The sequence below is a fragment of the Thamnophis elegans genome, chromosome 3, assembly GCF_009769535.1.
Source record: "Thamnophis elegans isolate rThaEle1 chromosome 3, rThaEle1.pri, whole genome shotgun sequence".
NCBI lineage: Eukaryota > Metazoa > Chordata > Lepidosauria > Squamata > Colubridae > Thamnophis > Thamnophis elegans.
In genome coordinates, this window is record NC_045543.1 from 141,308,235 (window position 1) to 141,329,908 (window position 21,674).

At 44.9% G+C, this 21,674-nt stretch overlaps 1 protein-coding gene across 1 annotated transcript in view; it reads left to right on the forward strand.

Moving 5' to 3' along the window:
- The window catches only part of LOC116506260 (alpha-2,8-sialyltransferase 8E-like), a 60,219-nt gene extending 40,128 nt beyond the window's left edge, over positions 1-20,091 (forward strand). The window contains 6 exon segments of the mRNA XM_032213908.1: positions 9,674-9,689; positions 9,692-9,776; positions 11,610-11,618; positions 18,008-18,068; positions 18,070-18,101; positions 19,623-20,091. Coding sequence (XP_032069799.1) covers positions 9,674-9,689; positions 9,692-9,776; positions 11,610-11,618; positions 18,008-18,068; positions 18,070-18,101; positions 19,623-20,091 — 672 coding nt within the window.
- The last annotated feature ends 1,583 nt before the right edge of the window (positions 20,092-21,674 follow it).

Consider the following 21,674-nt stretch of genomic DNA (forward strand, 5'->3'; position numbering starts at 1 on the left):
AGAAAGGTCGGCAATTCGGCAGTTCGAATCCCTAGTGCCACGTAACGGAGTGAGCTCCGTACTTGTCCCAGCTTCTGCCAACCTAGCAGTTCAAAGACATGTAAAAATAGAGTAAAACAGGAACACTTTGGTGGGGAAGGTAACAGCGTTCCGTGCATCTGGTGTTTAGTCATGACAGGAACCACCTTTGGTGGGAAGGTAACAGCGTTCTGTGCGCCTTCGGTGTTTAGTCATGACGGCCACATGATCACGGAGATGCGCTGGCTCGACAGCTTTGAAACGGAGATGAGCACTCCCCCTAGAGTTGGGAACGACTAGCACATATGTGCGAGGGGAACCTTTACCTTCATTTAAGATCTTTCTGTATGTGCAAGAAGCCAGCCACTGGTCTTAACACCCCTGAGTCAACATCTTGGCCCTTCTTAATATGATATCATCACCCACCAAGGTCACAGGAAAAAATTTTTTCCAGCAGTGTGACATCAAATACAGCAGAGATGAAATCTTAATCCTGTAAGCTTGTTGTCGCTTTCTTCTTGCTGGAGAGGCTCCATTTTGTTATATTTAGCAAATGATTTACAAAATGCCTTTTAATGTCATCGACCTCTCAGGTCTGTGTACAAAATTGGGGAAATGACAATAAAGGTTATTCAGTTCAGTTCAGTTTTGTTGAACGGACAGTTCACAGGGCCTGAATAGCTAATTTTTTTAAAAAAAATCTAGATAGATTTACCTGAACGCATGTAATCCGAGCTGGTTTCATACTAGCTGTTACATTATGAGGTTTTAAAATAAATAAATAAATAAATAAATTCCAACTTCCTTGAGCAGTGGCTGCACTCACACAATGCTCTGAATTACATTAAGAAGTTTCTAAAAAATATTGTTTTTAAACCTTTAAACATTAACTTGTTATCTAGGTTGTTCTTAATGTATTTGTATATTCCTTTTCATTACCGTGTTTCCCTGAAAATAAGACCTGTCCTGAAACTAACACCTTGCCACATTTTTTGCGTGGCCAAAAATATAAGCCCACCCCCGAAAATAAGCTCCCTGGACACACACACCTCCGGCCAGGAGGCGCACCGCTCACCAATCTAGCAGGTTCTAGTGGGCCCACTTTGTTTTCAAAAAAAGGGGCATGAATAGCCTTTAGGAGGCTTATAGAGTGCTCCTGGGGGCGGGGGGGGGGCAAAACTGAGCAAAAAATGGCCCGTTTTTAGCAATAGCAATAGCAGTTAGACTTATACCGCTTCATAGGGCTTCCAGCCCTCTCTAAGCGGTTTACAGAGTCAGCATATCGCCCCCACAGTCTGGGCTCTCATTTCACCATCAGAAGGATGGAAGGCTGAGTCAACCTTGAGCCGGTGAGATTTGAACCGCTGAACTGCAGATAACAGTCAGCTGAAGTGGCCTGCAGTACTGCACCCTAACCACTGAGCCACTTCGGCTCTATTTTCACTCATTTCTGCCCTCCCCAGCCCCAGGAACTCTCTGAAAGCCTCCTAAAAGCTATGCACGACCTTTTGGTGAAGGGGCGGGATTTCAGGAGGCAAAAAATGCTGTATTCCGTGTATAAGACACCCAGATTTTCAGCCTCTTTTTTGAGGGAAAAAGGTGCGTCTTATACTCCGACAAATACTGTAATTGTCGTAGTCTATCACTTTTAAATCTACTTTCAGATCAATATTAATCTTGTCAGATAAAGCTTATTCCTCTTTCATACACAGTCAGAATAGAATCGCAGGCACTGTTAAAATTAACTTCTGGATCTACGGTTCACAAATATTTCTCGATATCCAATGTTGTATTTTGCTTCATTCTGTATCCGTAAATCAAGTGTTGTGATCTTTTAAGGTGGTCTATCCTTCCTTCTGGCTCCCTCTAGTGTCTATGTTTCCCATTCTCTCAATTTTTTTAAAGAATTCAAAACAACAGCATTTTCCCACGAGAAGGATTCTTACGATTAACTTCAAAATCTTATTTCAAGTCCATGTGGACTCTTTAATCCATTTTCAGCTTTCCAGAATCGACGTTTTTAAAAAATTATTAAAACCTGTAGTTTTACATTTTCTTTACCAAAAAAATAAATAAAATTCCAAATTGGTTTCCTACCGTTCAGTGGTGGGTTTCAAAATTGTTCGAACCCACTCTGTGGGTGTGGCCTCCTTTGTGGGAGTGGCTTGCCGCCCATGTGACCGGATGGGAGTGGCTTGCTGCCCATGTGACCGGATATGAAGATGCCGACGACACTTGTCAGAACCACCTTAAATTACCTCACCCCCAGCACTGGCATGCATAAGATATGATGTAAACTTGTTTTTAAAAGGCATCTTTGGTTTGTGTTAAAACAACTTCAACACACGCAATGTTCTGATTGCACCACAAACGCAGTAGTCATCCTTACCTTTCACAGAGGCACTGAGTTTTATAAATAGGAGCATGATAGTGTAGAATAATCGTATCCAAGGACCAGTGGTGGGTTTCAAAAAATTTTGGAACCTCTTCTGTAGGTGTGGCCTGCTTTCCGGGTCCACTGGTGGAACCTCTTCTAACCAATCGGTAGATTTGAAGAACCGGTTCTACCAAATAGGTGCGAACTGGTAGGAACCCACCTCTGCTACCGTTGCTACCTAAAAAAATAATAAGGCATAGAGAATGACTCTAAGATAGACTAGATGAGTCTAAGAAGGCATTCCACAGAAGAAGTGCCATGACTCAAAAGATACTTTGCCCAACTTAGTTGGAGTTGGCATTAGATGTTGGATGATTGATAGGTATCACAGTTCAACATATGTGGCAGGTGTCAGTTATGGAAGGCCGCATTGGGAATTTAAAGGATAAAACTAAAAGGTCCTTGGGGTATTTTGGTTTCAATCTCAAATAGGATTGGGAACTCCCGCGACATCTTAAACCGGAATAACACAACAACATAGTGGGGGGGACGACGACCTTGGAGATCTTCTATTGTTGGGGGTCGCTGCCTTACAACAATTCAGACAAATGGTTGTCCAATCTCTTCTTAACAACCCCCAGGGAAAGAGCACCAACAACACAGGAGATAAATGCGATCACAAGTCACACAGCTGAACTTCGGAGTTTTTTTAAAAAACTTTTTAAGCATTTATTTTGCTACAGGTTCTCCGGAAACGCAGGGGTGGGGGTGCCCATTTTTGCTCCCAGCAAGCTCCCCTGAAGCCTGGGAGGGTCAGGGTGCTGAGAAAGAAAGAAGGAAAGAGAGAGAGAGAATAAAGAAAAAGAAAGAAGGGAGGGAGGGAGAGAAAAAGGAGAGGAAGGACGGACTACAAACATGGCATTAGAAGCAGCTTCAGAGGACAATCCAGGGCTGGAAGGTACCTGGAGGTCATCTAGTCCAACCCTGCTCCAGCGGGACATTGTGAGTGTCTGTCTTTTGATCACACAGTTACATGACTACATAGCCACGCCCACCTAGTCACATGACCCCCCCCCACCAAGCAACTCCCAGCCACACCACAGACCTGCTAGTAAAAAAGATTTAGATTTCACCACTGCCACAACATCCGGAGGTGGTATTCAGCCCAGAGGTGGTATTCAGCCGGTTCGGACCGGTTCAGGTAGCTCCGATGATCAACTGGCCCCACTCCTGCTCTATCCTGTCCTTTACTTCCTGCTTTCTAGCTCATCTCAATCGCTTTGCACAGCTGATTCTCTCCCCCCACCCCCCGCAGTTGAGCTGAGGTGGCACAGTGGTTAGGGTGCAGTACTGCAGGCCACTTCAGCTGACTGTTATCTGCAGTTCAGCGGTTCTAATCTCACCGGCTCAAGGTTGACTCAGCCTTCCATCCTTCCGAGGTGGGTGAAATGAGGACCCAGACTGTGGGGGCGATATGCTGACTCTGTAAACTGCTTAGAGAGGGCTGAAAGCCCTATGAAGCTGGTATATAAGTCTAACTGCTATTGCTATTGCTACTTACCATTGCTGACTTGCAAGGTAAGCAGCTGAGCTTCTAAATGCTCCATTTCAGTGCTGCGCACGAGCTCACCGAACCTGCAGCATCCCACCATGGGGCAAGCCAGATCTTTTCCTAAGATTGTGGGGCAGCTGCAGAAAGCACCTACCAGATTACTAATGGAAGAGAATTGTTGTAGCTCAGAGTTGAAATGAGGGCTCCTTACTGCTCTCTCACTTGGTGATTTTCTTGCAGACCTTTCATTACCAAGCTAGATAACATCCTTAGTGCTACCTACCTTAATGCACTGATGGAGTTACCTAGTTTGGTAATGAAACGTCTGCACAAAAACCACCAAGCTCAGAGAGAACCAAGGACCCTACCTACAAGTTTCCCCAGGAAAGATGAACCAGTTTTTTAATTACCATATTTTTTGGAGTATAAGACCTCAACTCCCCCCCACAAAGATGGGAAATGTTGGTGCATCTTATACACTGAATGCAGTCATTTTTGGCTTCTCAACGCCCTGCCCCCACGCCCCATTTTTGCAAAAAATGGGCCATTTTTTGCAAAAATGGAGGCATTTTTGCCTTCCCCCCAGCCTCCAGCAGCAATCTGCAGGCTTCAGCAAGGCTGGGGAAAAGCAAAAAATGCCTCCATTTTTGTGAAAAAACGGGCCGTTTTTCACAAAAACAGGCCGTTTTTCACAAAAAACAGGCCGTTTTTCACAAAACAGGCTGTTTTTCACAAAACAGGCACGTTTTTGCCTTTCCCCAGCCCTGCTGAAACCAGCCGAGTGCTGCTGGAGGCCGAGGAAGGCAAAAATGCCTTGGTTTTGTGAAAAATGCGCCGTTTTTTGCAAAAACAGGCACGTTTTTGCCTTCCCCAGCCCTGCTGAAGCTTGCAAAGTGATCCTGGGGACCAGAGAAGACAAAAACTTTTTCTCTGACTTACCTCTTTGAAATCTTGGTGTGTCTTATACACCGGTGCATCTTATAGTCTGAAACATACAGTATTTTATATGCATTTCTGCCTGACATTCTCTGGAAGAGACACCTTGTGGTGGTTTCAATAAAAGTTCAATAAAGAACGACGCCAAAGAAAATACATCAAATATGTCCAATCCCCTATAACGGTCGATAGAAGCCAGTCTACCTTGCTGATATTACATGCAGCTAACTAATCAAATGTGGACTTTTCACTTGAGAGCGTACCTATATGCTCTCATTCAATTTAAAGCTTCAAAGAGCTGGCTCACATCTCTGGCAGATATTCTGTATTAACGAAAGGACTGAATTTTTCCACTTAACTGGTCCTTACGGTAGAGGAACACGCAGAGATCACCTTGGACAAGGTTGCAGAGACTTCAGCTCAGCCTAGGAAGAGCGAGAAAGGATGAGAAAGGAACGAACTGTGTCCATCTTGATTCTCTTTGATGTAAGAAGAAGGAAGGGAAAATATCATGAGGCTTTCAAAATTTTGTCCTTGATTTATTCATTTAGCAACCGTAGTGAACTTAACAATGGCACTGAAAAAAAAGCCCTTACAACTGATCCTCACACTTACAACTTGCAGCGTTTAGAATAGAATAGAATAACAGAATTGGAAGGGACCTTGGAGGTCTTCTAGTCCAACCCCCTGCCTAGGCAGGAAACCCTACACCAGACAAGCAACAAAGATGATTAGGTGATGTTGGCTATCCAACATCTTCTTAAAGACTTCCAGTGTTGGGGCATTCCCAACTTCTGGAGGCAAGTTGTTCCACTGATTAATTGTTCTCACTGTCAGGAAATTTCTCCTTAGTTCTAAGTTGCTTCTCTCCTTGATTAGTTTCCACCCATTGCTTCTTGTCCTGCCCTCAGGTGCTTTGGAGAATAGTTTGACTCCCTCTTCTTTGTGGCAACCCCTGAGATATCGGAAGACTGCTATCATGTCTCCCCTGGTCCTTCTTTTCATTAAACTAGACATTTGACGTAATCAAAATCCAGGCACTTTAACAACTGACTCACATTTATGACGGTTGCAGTATCCCGGGGGTCACGTGATCACCTTTTGCGGACCTCTGGCAAGCCAGGTCAAGGAGGAAGCCAGAGTCACTTCACAACCATGCTACTAATTTAATAACTGCAGGGGTTCACTTAACAACTGTTGCAACAATGTCATAAAATGGGACAAAAAAATCACGTGACGTTTGTCCTGCAGAGCAATAGAAATTTTGGACTTCATTGTGGCGGTAAATCAAGGACTACCTGTATGTCCCAAAGGGGCTTTTTCAGGGGGCAACTGGATATACTTGTCTTTTCTTTTGAAGACGTTTCGATTCTCATCCAAGAAGCTTCTTCATCTCTGACTGGATAGTGGGGAATGGAAGGATTTATATTCCTTCAGACCGCTGGTTGTTTGCATCCTTTCAGAGGGTCGTTGAAGCAGGTCATTGATTTCCAGAGGAAAAATTGCAGACTACAAGAACCATCCGCCGGCCAGTGCCGACTGGCGACTACCCGGAGGAGAGCCTTCTCTGTGGCTGCTCCGACCCTCTGGAACGAACTCCCGTGGAGATTCGAACCCTCACCATCCTCCAGGCCTTCCGCAAAGCCGTTAAAACCTGGCTGTTCCGACAGGCCTGGGGCTAAAAGCTGTTGCCCCCGTCTCGAATGGTACGACTGTTGTGTGTTTTAAAATTATGTATTGTTATGTTTTCATCTTTTATTTTTTGTCTGTACCCCCCCTTCCCTGATTTGAATTGTGAGCCGCCCTGAGTCCCCTTCGGGGAAAAGGGCGGCATATACATATAATCAAATCAAATCAAATCAATCAAATCATATGCACCACTCAGGTGACCCTGAGGACACAGATAAGCCTCCAAGTCCTTCAACGGCTCTCTAAAAAGATGCAAATGACCAGCTGTCTGCAAGGAATATTATCCTTCCACTCCCCACTATTCTGTCAGAGCTGAAGAAACTTCTTGGATGAGAAGGAAAACGTCTTCAAAAGAAAGTACAAGAAAGTCCAGTTGCCTCCTGAAAAAGTTCCTTTGGGATAACCATGACACCTGGATGATGGAGAATCGCTACAGACTACCTGTATGCTGTCTTCTAGGCCTTGGTTTGTTATTTTAGAGTGTGGTGTGGTTCTTTTATATTTCTTGTTTATCTTGCTTCTCCCCCCCCCCCACTCCCCAGTCCTATGGTAGCTGCCCAGAGTTTCATTTTGCAGGTTGGGGCCCCATCAGTGGTCGGTTTCAAAAATTGTTCGAACCTATTCTGTGGGTGTGGCCTCCTTTGTGGGAGTGGCTTGACGCCCATGTGACCGGATGGGAGTGGCTTGCCGCCCATGTGAGCGGATATGAGATGCCGACGACACTTGTCAGAACCACCTGAAATTACCTCTCACACAGCACTGGCATGCATAAGAATAGGATGTCAACTTGGTTTTTAAAAGGCATCTTTGGTTTGCGTTAAAACAACTTCAACACACGCAACGTTCTGATTGCACCACAAACGCAAGTAGTCATCCTTACCTTTCACAGAGGCACTGAGCTTTACAAATAGGAGCATGATAGTGTAGAATAATCATATCCAAGGACCAGAGGTGGGTTTCAAAAGATTTTGGAACCTCTTCTGTAGGTGTGGCCTGCTTTCCGGGTCCACTGGTGGAACCTCTTCTAACCGGTTCGGTAGATTTGACGAACCGGTTCTACCGAATAGGTGCGAACTGGTAGGAACCCACCTCTGGGCCCCGTCCAGGTAGAACACATAAATAAATAATTCCAGTTAAATGTTAATAATATTCAATAATAATATGAATCTTTTACACACCTATTTTGTACGCCTCTCTCTCTCCTTCTGATTTTCCTGCGTTCAGGTGCTTTGGAGAATAGTTTGACTCCCTCTTCTTTGTGGCAGCCCCTGAGGTATTGGGAGACTGCTATCAAGCCTCCCCTGGTCCTTCTTTTCATTAAATTAGACATACCCAGTTCCTGCAGCCGTTCTTCATATGTTTTTAGCCTCCAGTCCCCTAATCTTCTTTGTTGCTTTTCTCTGCACTCTTTCTAGAGTCTCAACATCTTTTGTACATCATGGTAACCAAAACTAGATGCGCATTCCAAGTGCGGCCTCACCAAGGGATTATAAAAAGGGTATTAACGCTTCACGTGATCTCGATTCTATCTCTCGGCAACCTATGATTGCATTGGCTTTTTGGGCCAATATATAGGACCCAGAGCAATTCTTAGCCCTACTGAAGTGCCTTTTTGAGTAGATATATATATCTACAAATGTGTATGAATGTCTATGGAGATTCTCAGTCATCCAGGTCATGGTTGTCCCAAAGGTGTTTTTTCACGAGGCAGCTGGACTTTCTGTTATGGGAAGTTAGCAGACACCCCTCTCCTAGAAGAATGAAGTATTCTAGGAAATATTAAAGAGGTAGAATAATAGCAATAGCAGTAGACTTATATACCGCTTCATAGGCCTTTCAGGCCTCTCTAAGCGGTTTACAGAGAGTCAGCATATTGCCCCCAACAATCTGGGTCCTCATTTTACCCACCTCGGAAGGATGGAAGGCTGAGGTCAACCCTGAGCCGGTGAGATTTGAACCGTTGACCTGCTGATCTAGCAGTAGCCTGCAGTGCTGCATTTAACCACTGCGCCACCTTGGCTCAACTTAGAATATTAGGTTCCACCACAAAACCCGCGCTCGACTAAACCGCGTCGCTGACGTCATCAACAGGGCGACAACAGCGCGGAGACAGAAGCACGCTGTAAATCCCTAAAACCTAAAATTAACCCCTAAACCTAACCCCCCTAAACCTAATCCTAAACCTAACCCTTAACCTAACCCTAAACCTAACCCTAAACCTAATCTTAACCCTTAATCTAACCCTAACCCTAGCCCTTAACCTAACCCTAAAGCTAACCCTAACCCTTAACCTAACCCTAAACCTAACCCTAAACCTAACCCTAAACCTAACCCTTACCTTAACTTGAATCGGCTTGCTTTAAAAGCGCTATTTAAAGCGCCCTTCTTTCTCCGCACTGGCTGTTGTCGCCCTGTTGATGACGTCAGCGACATGGTTTAATCGGGCGTGGCTTAGTCGAGCGCGGTTTTGACGGGTCACGGAATATTATGTTCCCTGGATGAGAAATGGAGATGAGACATGTTTTTTTAGGCAGGAAGCGGACTCACTCTTAATAGCCCCCACCTCCTCAATAGCCCACAGCAGAGGTCTGCACTTAAGAGATAGCTAGGTCTATTCATAGGCAAATGCCCTCACTCAAGATCCAACAAAGATAGGATTAGCCCTCAGCCATCATAGCAATTGCCCAAAGGCCCTTCATCATCACCCTGCAAGATTCAACCAAGCTTGGGGCTCAAGACACTACAAGGTTACCCCTGCAGGACCCCATGGGAGTCTGACAACCAAACAGAATACATTTCCTACACAGGAACAGGAAGCTCCAAGGCGGGGCCCAAGAGAGAGTATAAATCTCTCTCTCACTCCCGCCCAAGTGCTTTTTTTCTTTGCCCAGGACCTCAAACCACGTGGCCCTGTCAGCCATTAAACCATCTTCCCAAACAGCCACCATGTATCCAGTGTCTTTCTCCCCACTTGGAACTGAACCCAGATGTTTCTTCCAACCCTGTTAAGTCCAGTTGCCTCTTGGGGGGGGGGGGAAAGCACCTTTGGGATAAATGTGTACGACTGTTCCAAAATTGCTCCTATTTTTCGGTTGCTCCAGGAGATGCCCTATTCTCGTTCCAGTTTAAGAAATGTGCGGTGGTTGGAAATGGAGGAATTTTGAAGAACAGCGGATGTGGCCAGGAGATCGACGCTGCCGATTTGTGTTACGGTAATGGCCCAGCATGATCTCCTTGGGATTTTTTATATTCAGTGATTGTGTTGCTATTGTGCTAATGAAGGCATAGGCAACTTTTGAGGGTTTTTTTTCACACCTCATTTACTAAGCTCTTACACCAGGGGTCTCAAATGTGCGGTCCCACGGGCTGGATGCATCACGTGTTGGCCACGGCCACACCCGGTTTAGCGAAGAGGGGAAAAGTCACGACCATCATATGACACTGCCGTGACGACTGAGTTTGACACCCCTGTCTTACACAGTTAGAAGCAACTGGAAATGAATTCATAACGACTAAGGTAAAGGTTCCCCGCATATGCGTGCTAGGTTGTTCCTGACTCTAAGGGGCGGTGCTCATCTCCGTTTCAAAGCCGAAGATCCAGCATTGTCCGAAGATGTCTCCGTGGTCATGTGTCCGGCATGACTAAACACCAAAGTGTTTTAGGAGCTGAGGTGGCGCGGTGGTTAGAGTGTGGCACTGCAGGCTACTTCAGCTGACTGTTATCTGCAGTTCAGCGGTTCTAATCTCTAATCTCACCGGCTCAAGGTTGACTCAGCCTTCCATCCTTCCGAGTGGGTAAAATGAGGACCCGGATTGTTGTTGGGGGCAATATGCTGGCTCTGTAAACCGCTTAGAGATGGCTGAAAGCCCTATGAAGCGGTATATAAGTCTAACTGCTATTGCTAAGTCACACGGAAATGCTGTTACCTTCCCACCAAAGGTGGTTCCTATTTTTCTACTTGCATTTTTACGTGCTTTCGAACTGATAGGGTTGGCAGAAGCTGGGGAGCTCACTCCGTCATGCGGTACTAGGGATTCGAACTGCTGAACTGCCAACCTTTCTGATCGACAAGCTCATCATCTTAGCCACTGAGCCATAGCATCTCTGTCATAAGGATTATGGTTCTTTAACTAGGGCATTCAAAATTTTTACAAAAGTGAGAAGTGATAAGACAGTGGTGTGAATTTACATGCTTATGTCTTTGACTATTTAAATAGTGGAAAATAGTGGAAAACTTTATACCTGTAAACTGGTTAATTCTTTAAAGGCAAAAGAACAGAAAAATAATAGCAACAGTAGAAGATCTCAACCACAACCATTTTTAAAAACCCACGAATGTTAATGTTTATTGCTTTTCTGCTTTTCTGCCTTTAGCCTCTTGATAAAAGAATTCGCAATTGGAAACCCCCCAAATAAATAAATAAATAAAGTGTATACAATAACTTTCAATTATTTTTAGAAAAAAATCATTAGCTTTATGTCTCGAAAAGAGCCCCGAATTCTTCCAAGATGGTTAATCTAGAGTTTTAAGACTCAATTAAAGAAAAAAAAGGACAGGAAATCATTTCTGATTCTGCTGACTTACTGTATATACTCGAGTATAAGCCTAGTTTTTCAGCCCACTTTTTGGGCTGAAAAAAGCCGCCTCGGCTTATACTCGAGTCAGTGAAAAATTTGCCCGAAATGGAGGAGAAAAAGGGCGGGGCCATGCCGCTGGGTGACACTCGTGAATGGCCCAGTGCCCCTGTGAGTTTCCCCTCCCTCTGTGTCAGTTTGCCGCGCAGCGCGCACCGCACCATCCCCCCTCCTCACGTTCTAATGTAATGCAGGGCTGCCTTACGATTCCCCTTCCTCCCCCTCCTGCCGCTCTGCAACGATGTCCCACCTCCTCCTTGTTATGGCAAGCAGCCACATAGCGATGTCCCACCTCCTCTGGTACAGTGATCCAATGATAGGAATCACTGTGCGTGTGTCATAGGAGGCGGGACATCGCTCCCGCGGCTGCACGGGACATCATCATCACAGCGGGACATCAGCATCTTGAGGTGAGTGAAGTATTTCATTGAATACACCGCTAGTTTACTGTTTTTCTTTGAATAAATATCAAAAACATTATTGGTATCTATTTTTATTTTTGAAATTTACCGGTAGCTGCTGCATTTCCCACCCTAGGCTTATACTCGAGTCAATAACTTTTCCAGTTTTTTGTGGTAAATTAGGTGCCTCGGCTTATATTCGGGTCGGCCTATACTCGAGTATATACGGTAAGATAAAATTGATTCTTGGATCCATTTCAGCTCCTTTTGGCTGGTGATGTTTGAAACTGCGGCCTGAAGGCAAAATAATTTTTTTCCCTTCTTTTCTCCAAAACACAGCCAAGTTACACAAGAGGGACATCGGTTGTTTAGTTGGATTGACCTCTTGGTTGACTATTGGCTCAGCATTATGGAGCCATGAATCACAGCGGGTTGAGAAGCCGGGACAGAATATTAATTTAATCCCCCTTCTCTCCATTCCCCTCCTATAAAATCCATTTATTTTGTGTTCATGAGTTTGTTCTACTGAGATCAATGAATGAGATCAAAATAAGAATGGGTCAGGGTTCCAAGAACACCCCCAGCGAAAGAAGATTCTGAGGCTTGAGATTCCTCAAGTTCCATTTTATTAGAGATGTCATATTGGCACTTCTGGGAAAACCTGAATCTGAGAGTTTCCAGGTTTTTCCCCACCCAAAGAAATTTCAAGTTTCTTGCCCCTGCCCAGCACACACATGTCCATCCCATGGTCCAATCAGGCACCGTTCCAACTGGAGAGGCCTCCCAGTCACACCACTCAAGGTGCAGGGCAAGGTGTCCTTGACTCTCTGAGAAAAGAATGTTATTTTGAATATATATCTCCTGTACTCCCAATATATCCTCCACCCTCCCATTTTTCCCACAGCATGAAATGTGACGGGTCTGAAGGCCCAATGCAAAAGATGCCTGACAAGAGTGGACAAGTGAACAAAAGTTTGAGGAATCCCCACATGATGAACTCATTTGGGAGATTATATTTAAATTGATGGATTTACTGACTTGGTCAATACTGACCCTCCAGTCATTTTATGCATTGGACCGTACTTATGTGCTCCATAAATAATAGAGTTGGAAGAGACCTTGTAGACCCTACACAATTTCAGAAAATAGTTGTCCCATCGCTTCTTAGAATCTCCAATATGATGGAGCACCCACAACTTCTGAAGGCAAGTTGTTCCACTGATTAATGTTCTCACTGTCAGGAAATTTCTCCTTAGTCATTGGTTGGTTTTGATTTGATTTGATTTGACGTTTATTTGTATGCCGCCCTTTTCCCTGGGGGGACTCAGGGCGGGCTCACAACCAAAAGGGGAGGGGGAAGACAAACTTTTAACATATAAGACAATAATAATTAAAAACACAACATTCATACCATTCGGGTGGGTTACAGTCTTAGCCCCAGGCCTGACGGGATAGCCAGATTCTGAGGGCTGTGCGGAAGGTCTGGAGGGTGGTGAGGGTATGAATCTCACGGGGAGATCGTTCCATAGGGTCGGAGCTACCACCGAGAATGCTCGCCTCCGCGTAGTTGCCACTCGACATTGACCGGCAGATGGAACTCGGAGGAGGCCTAATCGATGAGATCTAATAGGTCGCGTGGAGGTAATTGGCAGTAGGTGGTCTCTCAAGTACCCAGATCCACTACCATGTAGGGCTTTATGGGTGACAAGTAGCACCTGAAAGTAGCAAGTTTCTCCTTGATTCGTTCCCATCCGTTGCTTCTCTTTCCTGCATTCAGGTGCTTTGGAAAATAGCTTGACTCCCACTCTTTGTGGCAGCCCTGAGATATTGGAACACGGCGATCATGTCTCCCTAGTCCTTCTTTTCATTAAGACTAGACATACCCAGTTCCTGCAAACGTTTTTTATATGTTTTAGCCTCCAGTCCCCTAATCATCTTTGTTGTTTTTCTCTGCACTCTTCTAGAGTCTCAACACATCTTTTTTACATCAGGTGACCAAAACTGAATGCAGTATTCCAAGTGTGGCCTTACCAAGGCATTATAAAGTGGTATTAACACTTTACCTGATCTTGATTCTATCTCTCGGCAACTTATGAATGCATTGGCTTTTTTGGACCAATAGTAGGACCCAGAGCAATTCTTAGCCTCACTGAAGTGCCTTTTGAGTAGATATACTGTATCTCACAGTATATCTCACAAATTTCTTGGAGTTGCCTGGAAGGATTTCTACAGGATTTTTAAAACTTAAGTACAGCTTCAGCAGTTCAAAAGTGGATTTCTGTTCCAAGGGACTAAGAATTTTTCGATTTGAAAATGTTTTGTACCAAAGGTGCTTTTTCAGGAAGCAACTGGATTTTCGTTGTCTGTTTTTTCTTCGAAGACGTTTCTCTTCTCATCCAAGAAACCTTTTTCACTTCTGACAGGGACAGTGGAGAATGGAAGGATTTTATATTCCTTCCAAACAGCTGGTCGTTTGCATTTTTGAGGGCGATTGAAGGACTTGGAGGTTTATTTGTGTCCTCCTTACTGTGTCTGTAAGGTGGGTTGGGTTGAGAGAAAGTGATTGGCCCAAGATCACTCAGCTGGTTTTTCATGGCTAAGGCAGGACTAGAACTACGGTCTCCTGGTGATTGGCCGAAAGTCACCCAGCCTGTTTCATGGCTAAGGCAGAACGTGAACTCAGAGTCTCTTACTTTCTAGCCTGGTTACTTAACTACTACATAAAAACCGCAAAAATGCATTTCTTCATCAAGGCGAAAATTATGTTCTGCTGGAGATTAATGACAAAGAACGGATTCCTAATTATATCTTGTACTTTGGTTTCTGCAAATCTTCCCTTGCCTTGATTACAAATTCAGCTTCCAGCTGTTCTTTGAGGCTGAAAAAAAAGCAGGCTTGCCGAATGGGTTAGTTAGAAAGACACAATTCAATCCACGCGGTTGAAAAGGATGAGATAAGGAAATTATAATGATAAAAGATGGTGGGGTGGGGGGAAGCAATCTCAAAGCCTAGCATGATCATCTTATCCCAAATACGTAAGGTGCAATTTCCCAGGCCAATGTCAGTAATTGGAGATATTTATTTTATTTCATTTCATTTCATTTCATTTATTTCATCAAGCATTAATTAAATAACAGATATAAGTGTAAACATGATTGTGAATACATGAAATGAATACGAATACAAGGAGTATTAGGGCAGGGACGGAAGGCACGCTGGTGCGCTTATGCACGCCCCTTTACAGACTTCTTAGGAATGGGGTGAGGTTGACCGTAGACAGTCAAGGTTAAAGTTTTGGGGGTTTGGGGAAGAAGCCACAGAGCCAAGTAGAGCATTCCAGGCGTGGACCACTCTGTTGCTGAAGTCGTATTTTCTGCAATTGAGTTTGGAGCTGTTTACCATAAGTTTGTATCTATTGTGCGCTCATGTATTGTTGTGGTTGAAGCTGAAGTAGTCATTGACAGGTAGGACATTGTAGCAGATAATTTTATGTACTACGATTCAAAGGCGGCAAAGTTCTAAGTTGTCTGAAGCCCCAAATCTCAAGTCTGGTGGCATAAGGGATTCTATTGTGAGCAGAGGAATGGAGGACTCTTCTCGTGAAGTATCTCTGAACTCGTTCGATTGTATTAATGTCTGATATGCAGTATAAGGAAATGAGATGTGAATTGTAAACAGCGATTTGGAAAGAAGGATAGAAAACTTTGTTATTACATATTATGAATGTTTAGCTAGAATAGGACATAAGGATTAGTGTCATTGGAGGATTTTAGAAATAGTAATGTAATGTCAGTATGTGGTTATGTATTAAACCTTGGTATATTTTATGATGAAGGACATTTAAACAACTGTAGTCAAGTGAAAATGGAGGTATGATGATGGTAATATGTATAAATATCTGAGTTAAAATACTTGAGTTATATAAAATTATGCTTGATGACTGTGGAAGAGACGCATGAAAGTTTTTTGTAACCAACTGATACACTTTCTACAGTATGTAAAAAAGGAAGATTTATGTGTTGTGTTTGTTTTGAAATTTTAATTTAAAAAAACAATCTAAGGAAAATAGATACTGCATCAGTAGATTTGGGGTTTTAACAGAAATTTATTTAGATATTTGAGAAGGACCCTTGTTAAAGCAGCTAGATTCCATGTGGATCTTGCTTAGAAGCTCAAAGCTAAAATTGCTCCCAATTAAGCATTCCTTATATAACTCTGCATCTTATTCAGGATGCCAGCTCCTTTGGAAAAAAAAACCACTATTTTCCTTTTGCTCTTTCTACTTCTTTATCAGGAAAAAAAATAAGAAAAAAGTTAAAGAAAGAAAGGTGCGCTGCCCTTCAGGATCAAATGGATGTATTAGGGTAGGACAGGGGTGTCAAACACAGATATGGTCGGATCTGGCCCGCGTGGCCATCTTGGAAATTGTAAGGGCCCGGCCTGCATCACTTCGGCCCTGGCCCACGCAATGGCACGACCAAAACCGCGAAGCCTTATCCGCGGAGATATAAGCGCGTCGCTAAAGCCGCGACGTCATCACCGCGCGTCATCACCGCCGCGACAACAGCGCGGCAACAGAAGGGCGCTTAAAACGGCGCTGCGGCAGAAATCCAATTTCAATTAAGGTAAGGGTTAGGATTAGGTTAGGGTTTGTTTTAGGGTTTGTTTAGGGTTAGGTTTAGGGTTAGGTTTAGGTTAGGTTTAGGTTAGGTTTAGGGTTAGGTTTAGGTTTAGGGTTAGGTTTAGGGTTAGGTTTAGGGTTAGGTTTAGGGTTAGGTTTAGGGTTAGGTTTAGGGTTTAGGTTTAGGGTTAGGTTTAGGGTTAGGTTAGGGTTAGGTTTAGGGTACGAGTGCTTGGGGAATGCGTGGATTTGCCCTCCGTGATTATGTCATCGTGTTAGGGTCGCGTTTTTCCTTAGCGCTTTGAACGGGCGACTTAGTCTTCGTGCTTAGTCTCCGCGGTATAAGGCTTCGCGGATTTGTGGTGGAACCGGCCCACGCTATCCTGGTGTGTGCAAGTACGCACAGAAGGCAGCCAGGATGGCAGGGGTGGGGCCTGCACGTGCATGCGCCCGCCGACTCCTGCCCGTGCCTGCCAACTCCTCCCCTCTCTCTCCCGCTCCACCAGCCCATGGAAGACAGATGATCCGGCCTGTGGGAAAATCGAGTTTGACACCCCTGGTGTAGGACGAGTAGCAGAACCTGCGGGAGGAGTCAAAAGAGGGACCAGCCTATAATCTCAACATAGTCACAAGTCCAATTCCCTTGAATTCCATAGACATTATGGAAGATTAAAATCTTAAACATCTGGCTATTCTAGGCCTGAAAATAGAGGGTGGGGAGTTTGTTGAACTCCCATTGGTTGTTTATTTTAAAATGTATTTCTTATGTCTTTTTCTTGGATATTTATTTATTTTTCTTTTTATTTTATTGTTCAGTACAGTTTAAAATATCTTCCCAGGCTCAAGTTTGACTCAGCCTTCTGAGGCGGGTAAAAGGAGGGCCCAAATTGTTAGGGGCAATAGGCTGGCTCTGCAGAGAGGCCTGTAAACATTGTGAGGCGGGTTTCTACCCTGTTTCCCTGAAAATAAGAACCTCCCTGATAATAAGCCCAATCGGGATTTGAGCACATGTGCTAAAATAAACCCTCCCCCAAAAATAAGCCCTCCTCAAAAATATTGCAACACAGTAGCAGCCATGAGGTGACCACATTCGCCGCCTCCTGTACCTCAAAAATAATAAGACCTCTCCAAAAATAAGGCCAATCCCTATTTCAAGGGGGGGGGAGTCAAAAGAAATAAGATCCTGTCTTATTTTTGGGGAACGTGGGTAAATCTAAGTGCTATTGCTATAAGCTGCCCAGAATTGTCTGTAGTTGGGCCACTTCTAAATTGAAATCAACCAATAAAGCCCTTCATCTAAACCAGGGGTCAGCAACCTGCGGCTCTGGAGCCGCATGTGGCTCTTTCATCCCTCTGCTGCGGCTCCCTGTTGCCAGTTGGCACCACAATTTTGAGAGAAACTTCCGGTTAGTGGATGAGACTATATGGCAAGGGGTGTTTTTTTTTTTGGTGAGCTCCACAATTGATAGGCTTTCGGTTAGAACACATAGAGGAAAAGGATGCAGTACTAGGAGGAGACTCTATGGTGGGGAAACCGATTTACGATCGGCTCCAGAATTGAACGGGGAGGGGGGGGGGCTTCCGGTTAGGACCTTTGTGGCTATTTGAGTGTTTCAGGTTGCCGACCCCTGGTCTAAACCCAAAGGCCTCGGCATCCCATCTGGTAGACTGACTCGGTTGGCTGTTTGTGGCGCTGTGTAAACTGGTGTTTGTTTTGGATGAGGAGGGAGAGGGTTACCATTAAAACAATAACCCTAAGATCTTTTCCATCCTACAGATGCAATTTGCCACCCATATCGAGGAAATACGTTGCAGATGTTGGTGTCAAGACTAACGTCCGTGACGGTCAAACCCCAGCATAATTACGAAAGGTCAGTCGTTTCCCAGCCATCCTTTCCCCTCCTCAGCCTCTGTGGAAGCCGCAGGCCTGAGAAAGAGGGAGCCGCGTCGTCCTACTTGCCCTGGCAATTCGTGGCTTTCGACGCTGTAATTTCATAGCAACTGGAAGTGAGAGTCATTTGAGCTTCCTTGTCATCAGGGAAATGCGTGCGGTTGAAAGGATGCATGTGGACTTCAGCCCACGCATGTTCTCTTCTTCTGTGTTCTTGCTTTCCCTTGCTTTCTTTCCTCCCTCCCTCATTCCCTCCCTCCCTACTTTAGCTTCCTTTCCTTGTCTGTCCTCCTTACCTCCCTCCCTCTGTTTATCTTCCTCCTATTTTCCTTCCTCCCTCTTTTATTCCTTCCTTCCCTCCCTCCTTTTCCCCTCTTTCTTTTACCTTCCTATTTCCTTCCATCCTTTCTTCCCTATCTCCCTCCCTCTTTCTTTTATCTTCCTTCCCTCCCCCTCCCTCTCTCTTTTATCTTCCTTCCTATTTTCCTCCCTCCCTCCCTCTTTCTTTTATCTTCCTTCCTTCCCTCTCCCTCCCTCTCTCTTTTATCTTCCTTCCTATTTTCCTCCCTCCCTCTTTCTTTTATCTTCCTTCCTCCCCTCCCCTTCCCTCTCTCTTTTATCTTCCTCCTATTTTCCTCCCTCATCCCTCTTTCTTTTATCCTCCTTCCTTTTCTTTGCTCCCTCCATCTTTATCTTCCTCCCTCCCTCCCTTCCTCTCCCTTCCTTTTACCCTCCTTTCCTCCCTCTTTTATCTTCCTTCCTTCCCTCCCTCCTTTTCCCCTCTTTTACCTTCCTATTTTCCTTCCATCCTTTTCTTCCCTCTCCCTCCCTCTCTTTTATCTTCCTTCCTATTTTCCACCCTCCTCTTTCTTTTATCTTCCTTCCTTCCCTCCCTCTTTATTTTCCTTCTTCTTCCTCCTCCCTCTTTCTTTTATCCTCCTTCCTTTTCTTCGCTCCCTCCCTTTCTTTATCTTCCTCCCTCCCTCTCTCCCTCCCTCTTCCTTCCTTTTCACCCTCCTTTCCTCCCTCTTTTATCTTCCCTCCTTCTTTCTTCCTCCTTCCCTCTTTCTTTTATCTTCCTTCATTCCTTCCTTCTGCCTTAGATGACTCCACCTGTTCTGAACAGTAAAGGAGATTTATTTAACATTTATCCCTGATTTTATAGTGTCTGGAACCGAAACATGACTCAGAAGCCAAGTCTTTGGTCTCCAGAGGGCTCAGAGGGTTCCAGAGCTGGATCTTAAGGAAAAACAAAAAACAAAAAAAAGACCTTGCCATTTGACAAAAAAACACAATTTCTGATTTTCCTTCCTTTTCCACACCTTTGACATTTAAATGAGGAGTTCCTGTCTCACAGACCCCAAGAAGTCCACCATAAAACTCTTTTAATTGCAACATGCTTTTTTATCAGAGGAGAATTTTAAAGGCCAAATATTAGATTGCTCCGTTTTTTACTCTTTGTTTACTCTTCTCCTCCTCCCCTTCTGAATAATCATACCAGGTTCCAGAGGCTGGAGAAATGGCGGAGGCCTTTTTACCAGGTCCTGAAATCCTACGAAAACTCCTCCGTGTTGCTTCCCGCCTTCTACAACACCCACAACACCGACGTCTCCCTCAGGGTCAGGTACGTCCTGGATGACTTTCAATCGAAGAAGGCCGTCTACTTTTTCCACCCCAAATATCTCATCAATGTCTCCCGCTACTGGCTGACTCAAGGGGTGCGGGCCAAGCGTATCACCACAGGGCTGATTCTCGTGACGGCCGCCTTGGAGCTCTGTGAAGAGGTGCACCTCTTTGGATTTTGGGGTTTCCCCATGAACCCCTCAGGGATATTTATAACTCACCATTACTACGACAACGTCAAACCTCGACCCGGATTCCATGCCATGCCTTCGGAGATGTTCAACTTTCTCCGTCTGCACAGCAGGGGGATTTTAAGGGTCCACACGGATGCCTGTGGCTACTCCTGATCCAATGCAACGGATGGATTTCTGTTTTTTCTTTTTTTAAAAAAAAGCGAAATATAGGGTTTTTTGGGGGGGTCCTTTGCCACATCCTGAAGCAGAAAAGTAATTGGCGAGCAAGGATAAACATGTCCGCTGGGCCAGGCATCCCGTGCAAACGAATTTTAACGCTTCGAGAAAAAAATTATGCAATATTTTTCGTCAGGTTTTGCTTTTCTTCAGAGTTGGTGACCCGCCCCCTCTTTTTTTCCCCCTCGTCAGCCATTTTGGGCTGTTGTCGTTTGGGTGAAGCACATCTTAGTATGGCAGGGATGAGCACCCTGCCTTGGGGGCCTCAAGAAGCAAAGCACATTAGCTAAAGATTTTTACAGTAGAAATAGAGCACATCGTTTTTAGGGAATCAGTATTTCATTTCCAGGAGGGCGCCACACCTGTCAAACAGGGAATTCAGACGGGTTGTTTTGCACATCAGCTGTGGATTAGGGCAGGATTTGTGAAAAGCTTCAATGTAAGAAGCATGGTGTATCCCCTTAGCTCTGTCATCTTTTTTGGGGTCATGGAGTACATCTTTCTGTCCTTCCTTCCTTCCTTCCTTCCTTTCCTTCCTTCCTTCCTCCTTCCCCTTTGTCCTTCCTCTCCTCTGCTCTCTTCCCATCTCTCTTCTCCCCCCCTCCTTCCCTCCTTTCCCCTCCCTCCCTCCCTTCCTTCGTTCCCATTTGTTCTTCCTCTCCTCTGCTCTCTCCCCTCCTCTCCCTTCCTTCCTTCTTTCCCCTTTGTCCTTCCTCTCCTCTCTTCCCCTCCTCTCTCCCTTCCTTCCATCCCTCCCTCCCTTCTCCTTTGTCCTTCCTCTCCTCTGCTCTGTTCCCCTCCTCTCTTCTCCCACCTTCCTCCCTTCTCTCTCCTCCTCCCTCCCTCCCTCCCTCTCTCCTTCTTCTTCTTTCCTCCCTCCCTCCCTCCTCCCTTCCATTCTAGTGACCCCACAGGTAACACTGTTGTGAAGAAGATGGCCAGCGGGTGTTTGAAAGAATACACATCTGTTTCTCTCCCTCCCACTGACTGCCTTCTCAAATTAACACATTGCTCTTAGCCATGTTCAGCTTACTTCCTGTATAAATCTTGGGGTGAATACCCCTAAATCCCTCCCCATTTCAGTATCAAATGTTCTACTGACACAGAACCAGGAAGACTGTAGATACAGATGAAATTCTCTGGAGCAAAAGGAACTTCTAAAGTACGTGAAGAAACTGTGGGATAGAAACACACTCTTGGAAGAGAAGACGGATCAAACCTGGCCTGATCAGTTGGAGGGTAATAGAGCTGAGAGAATACTTTCAACTCCCATGCTGGTTGGGGAATTCTGGGAGTTGTGAAGTCCACAAGTCTTAAATAGCCAAGTTTGGATAACCCTACTTTAGGGCATTGCACTGATACAATATTAAAAGGTGACATGGAGGGGAGGGGATCAGTGGTGGAATCCTCCCAATTTAACAACCGGTTCGGTGATCGCACGATTTGCTCGTATGTGTGCCATTTGAACAAATCTTCACTTCCGGGTTCTTCGGAGGTGTAACACAGCTGATTGCGCGCCA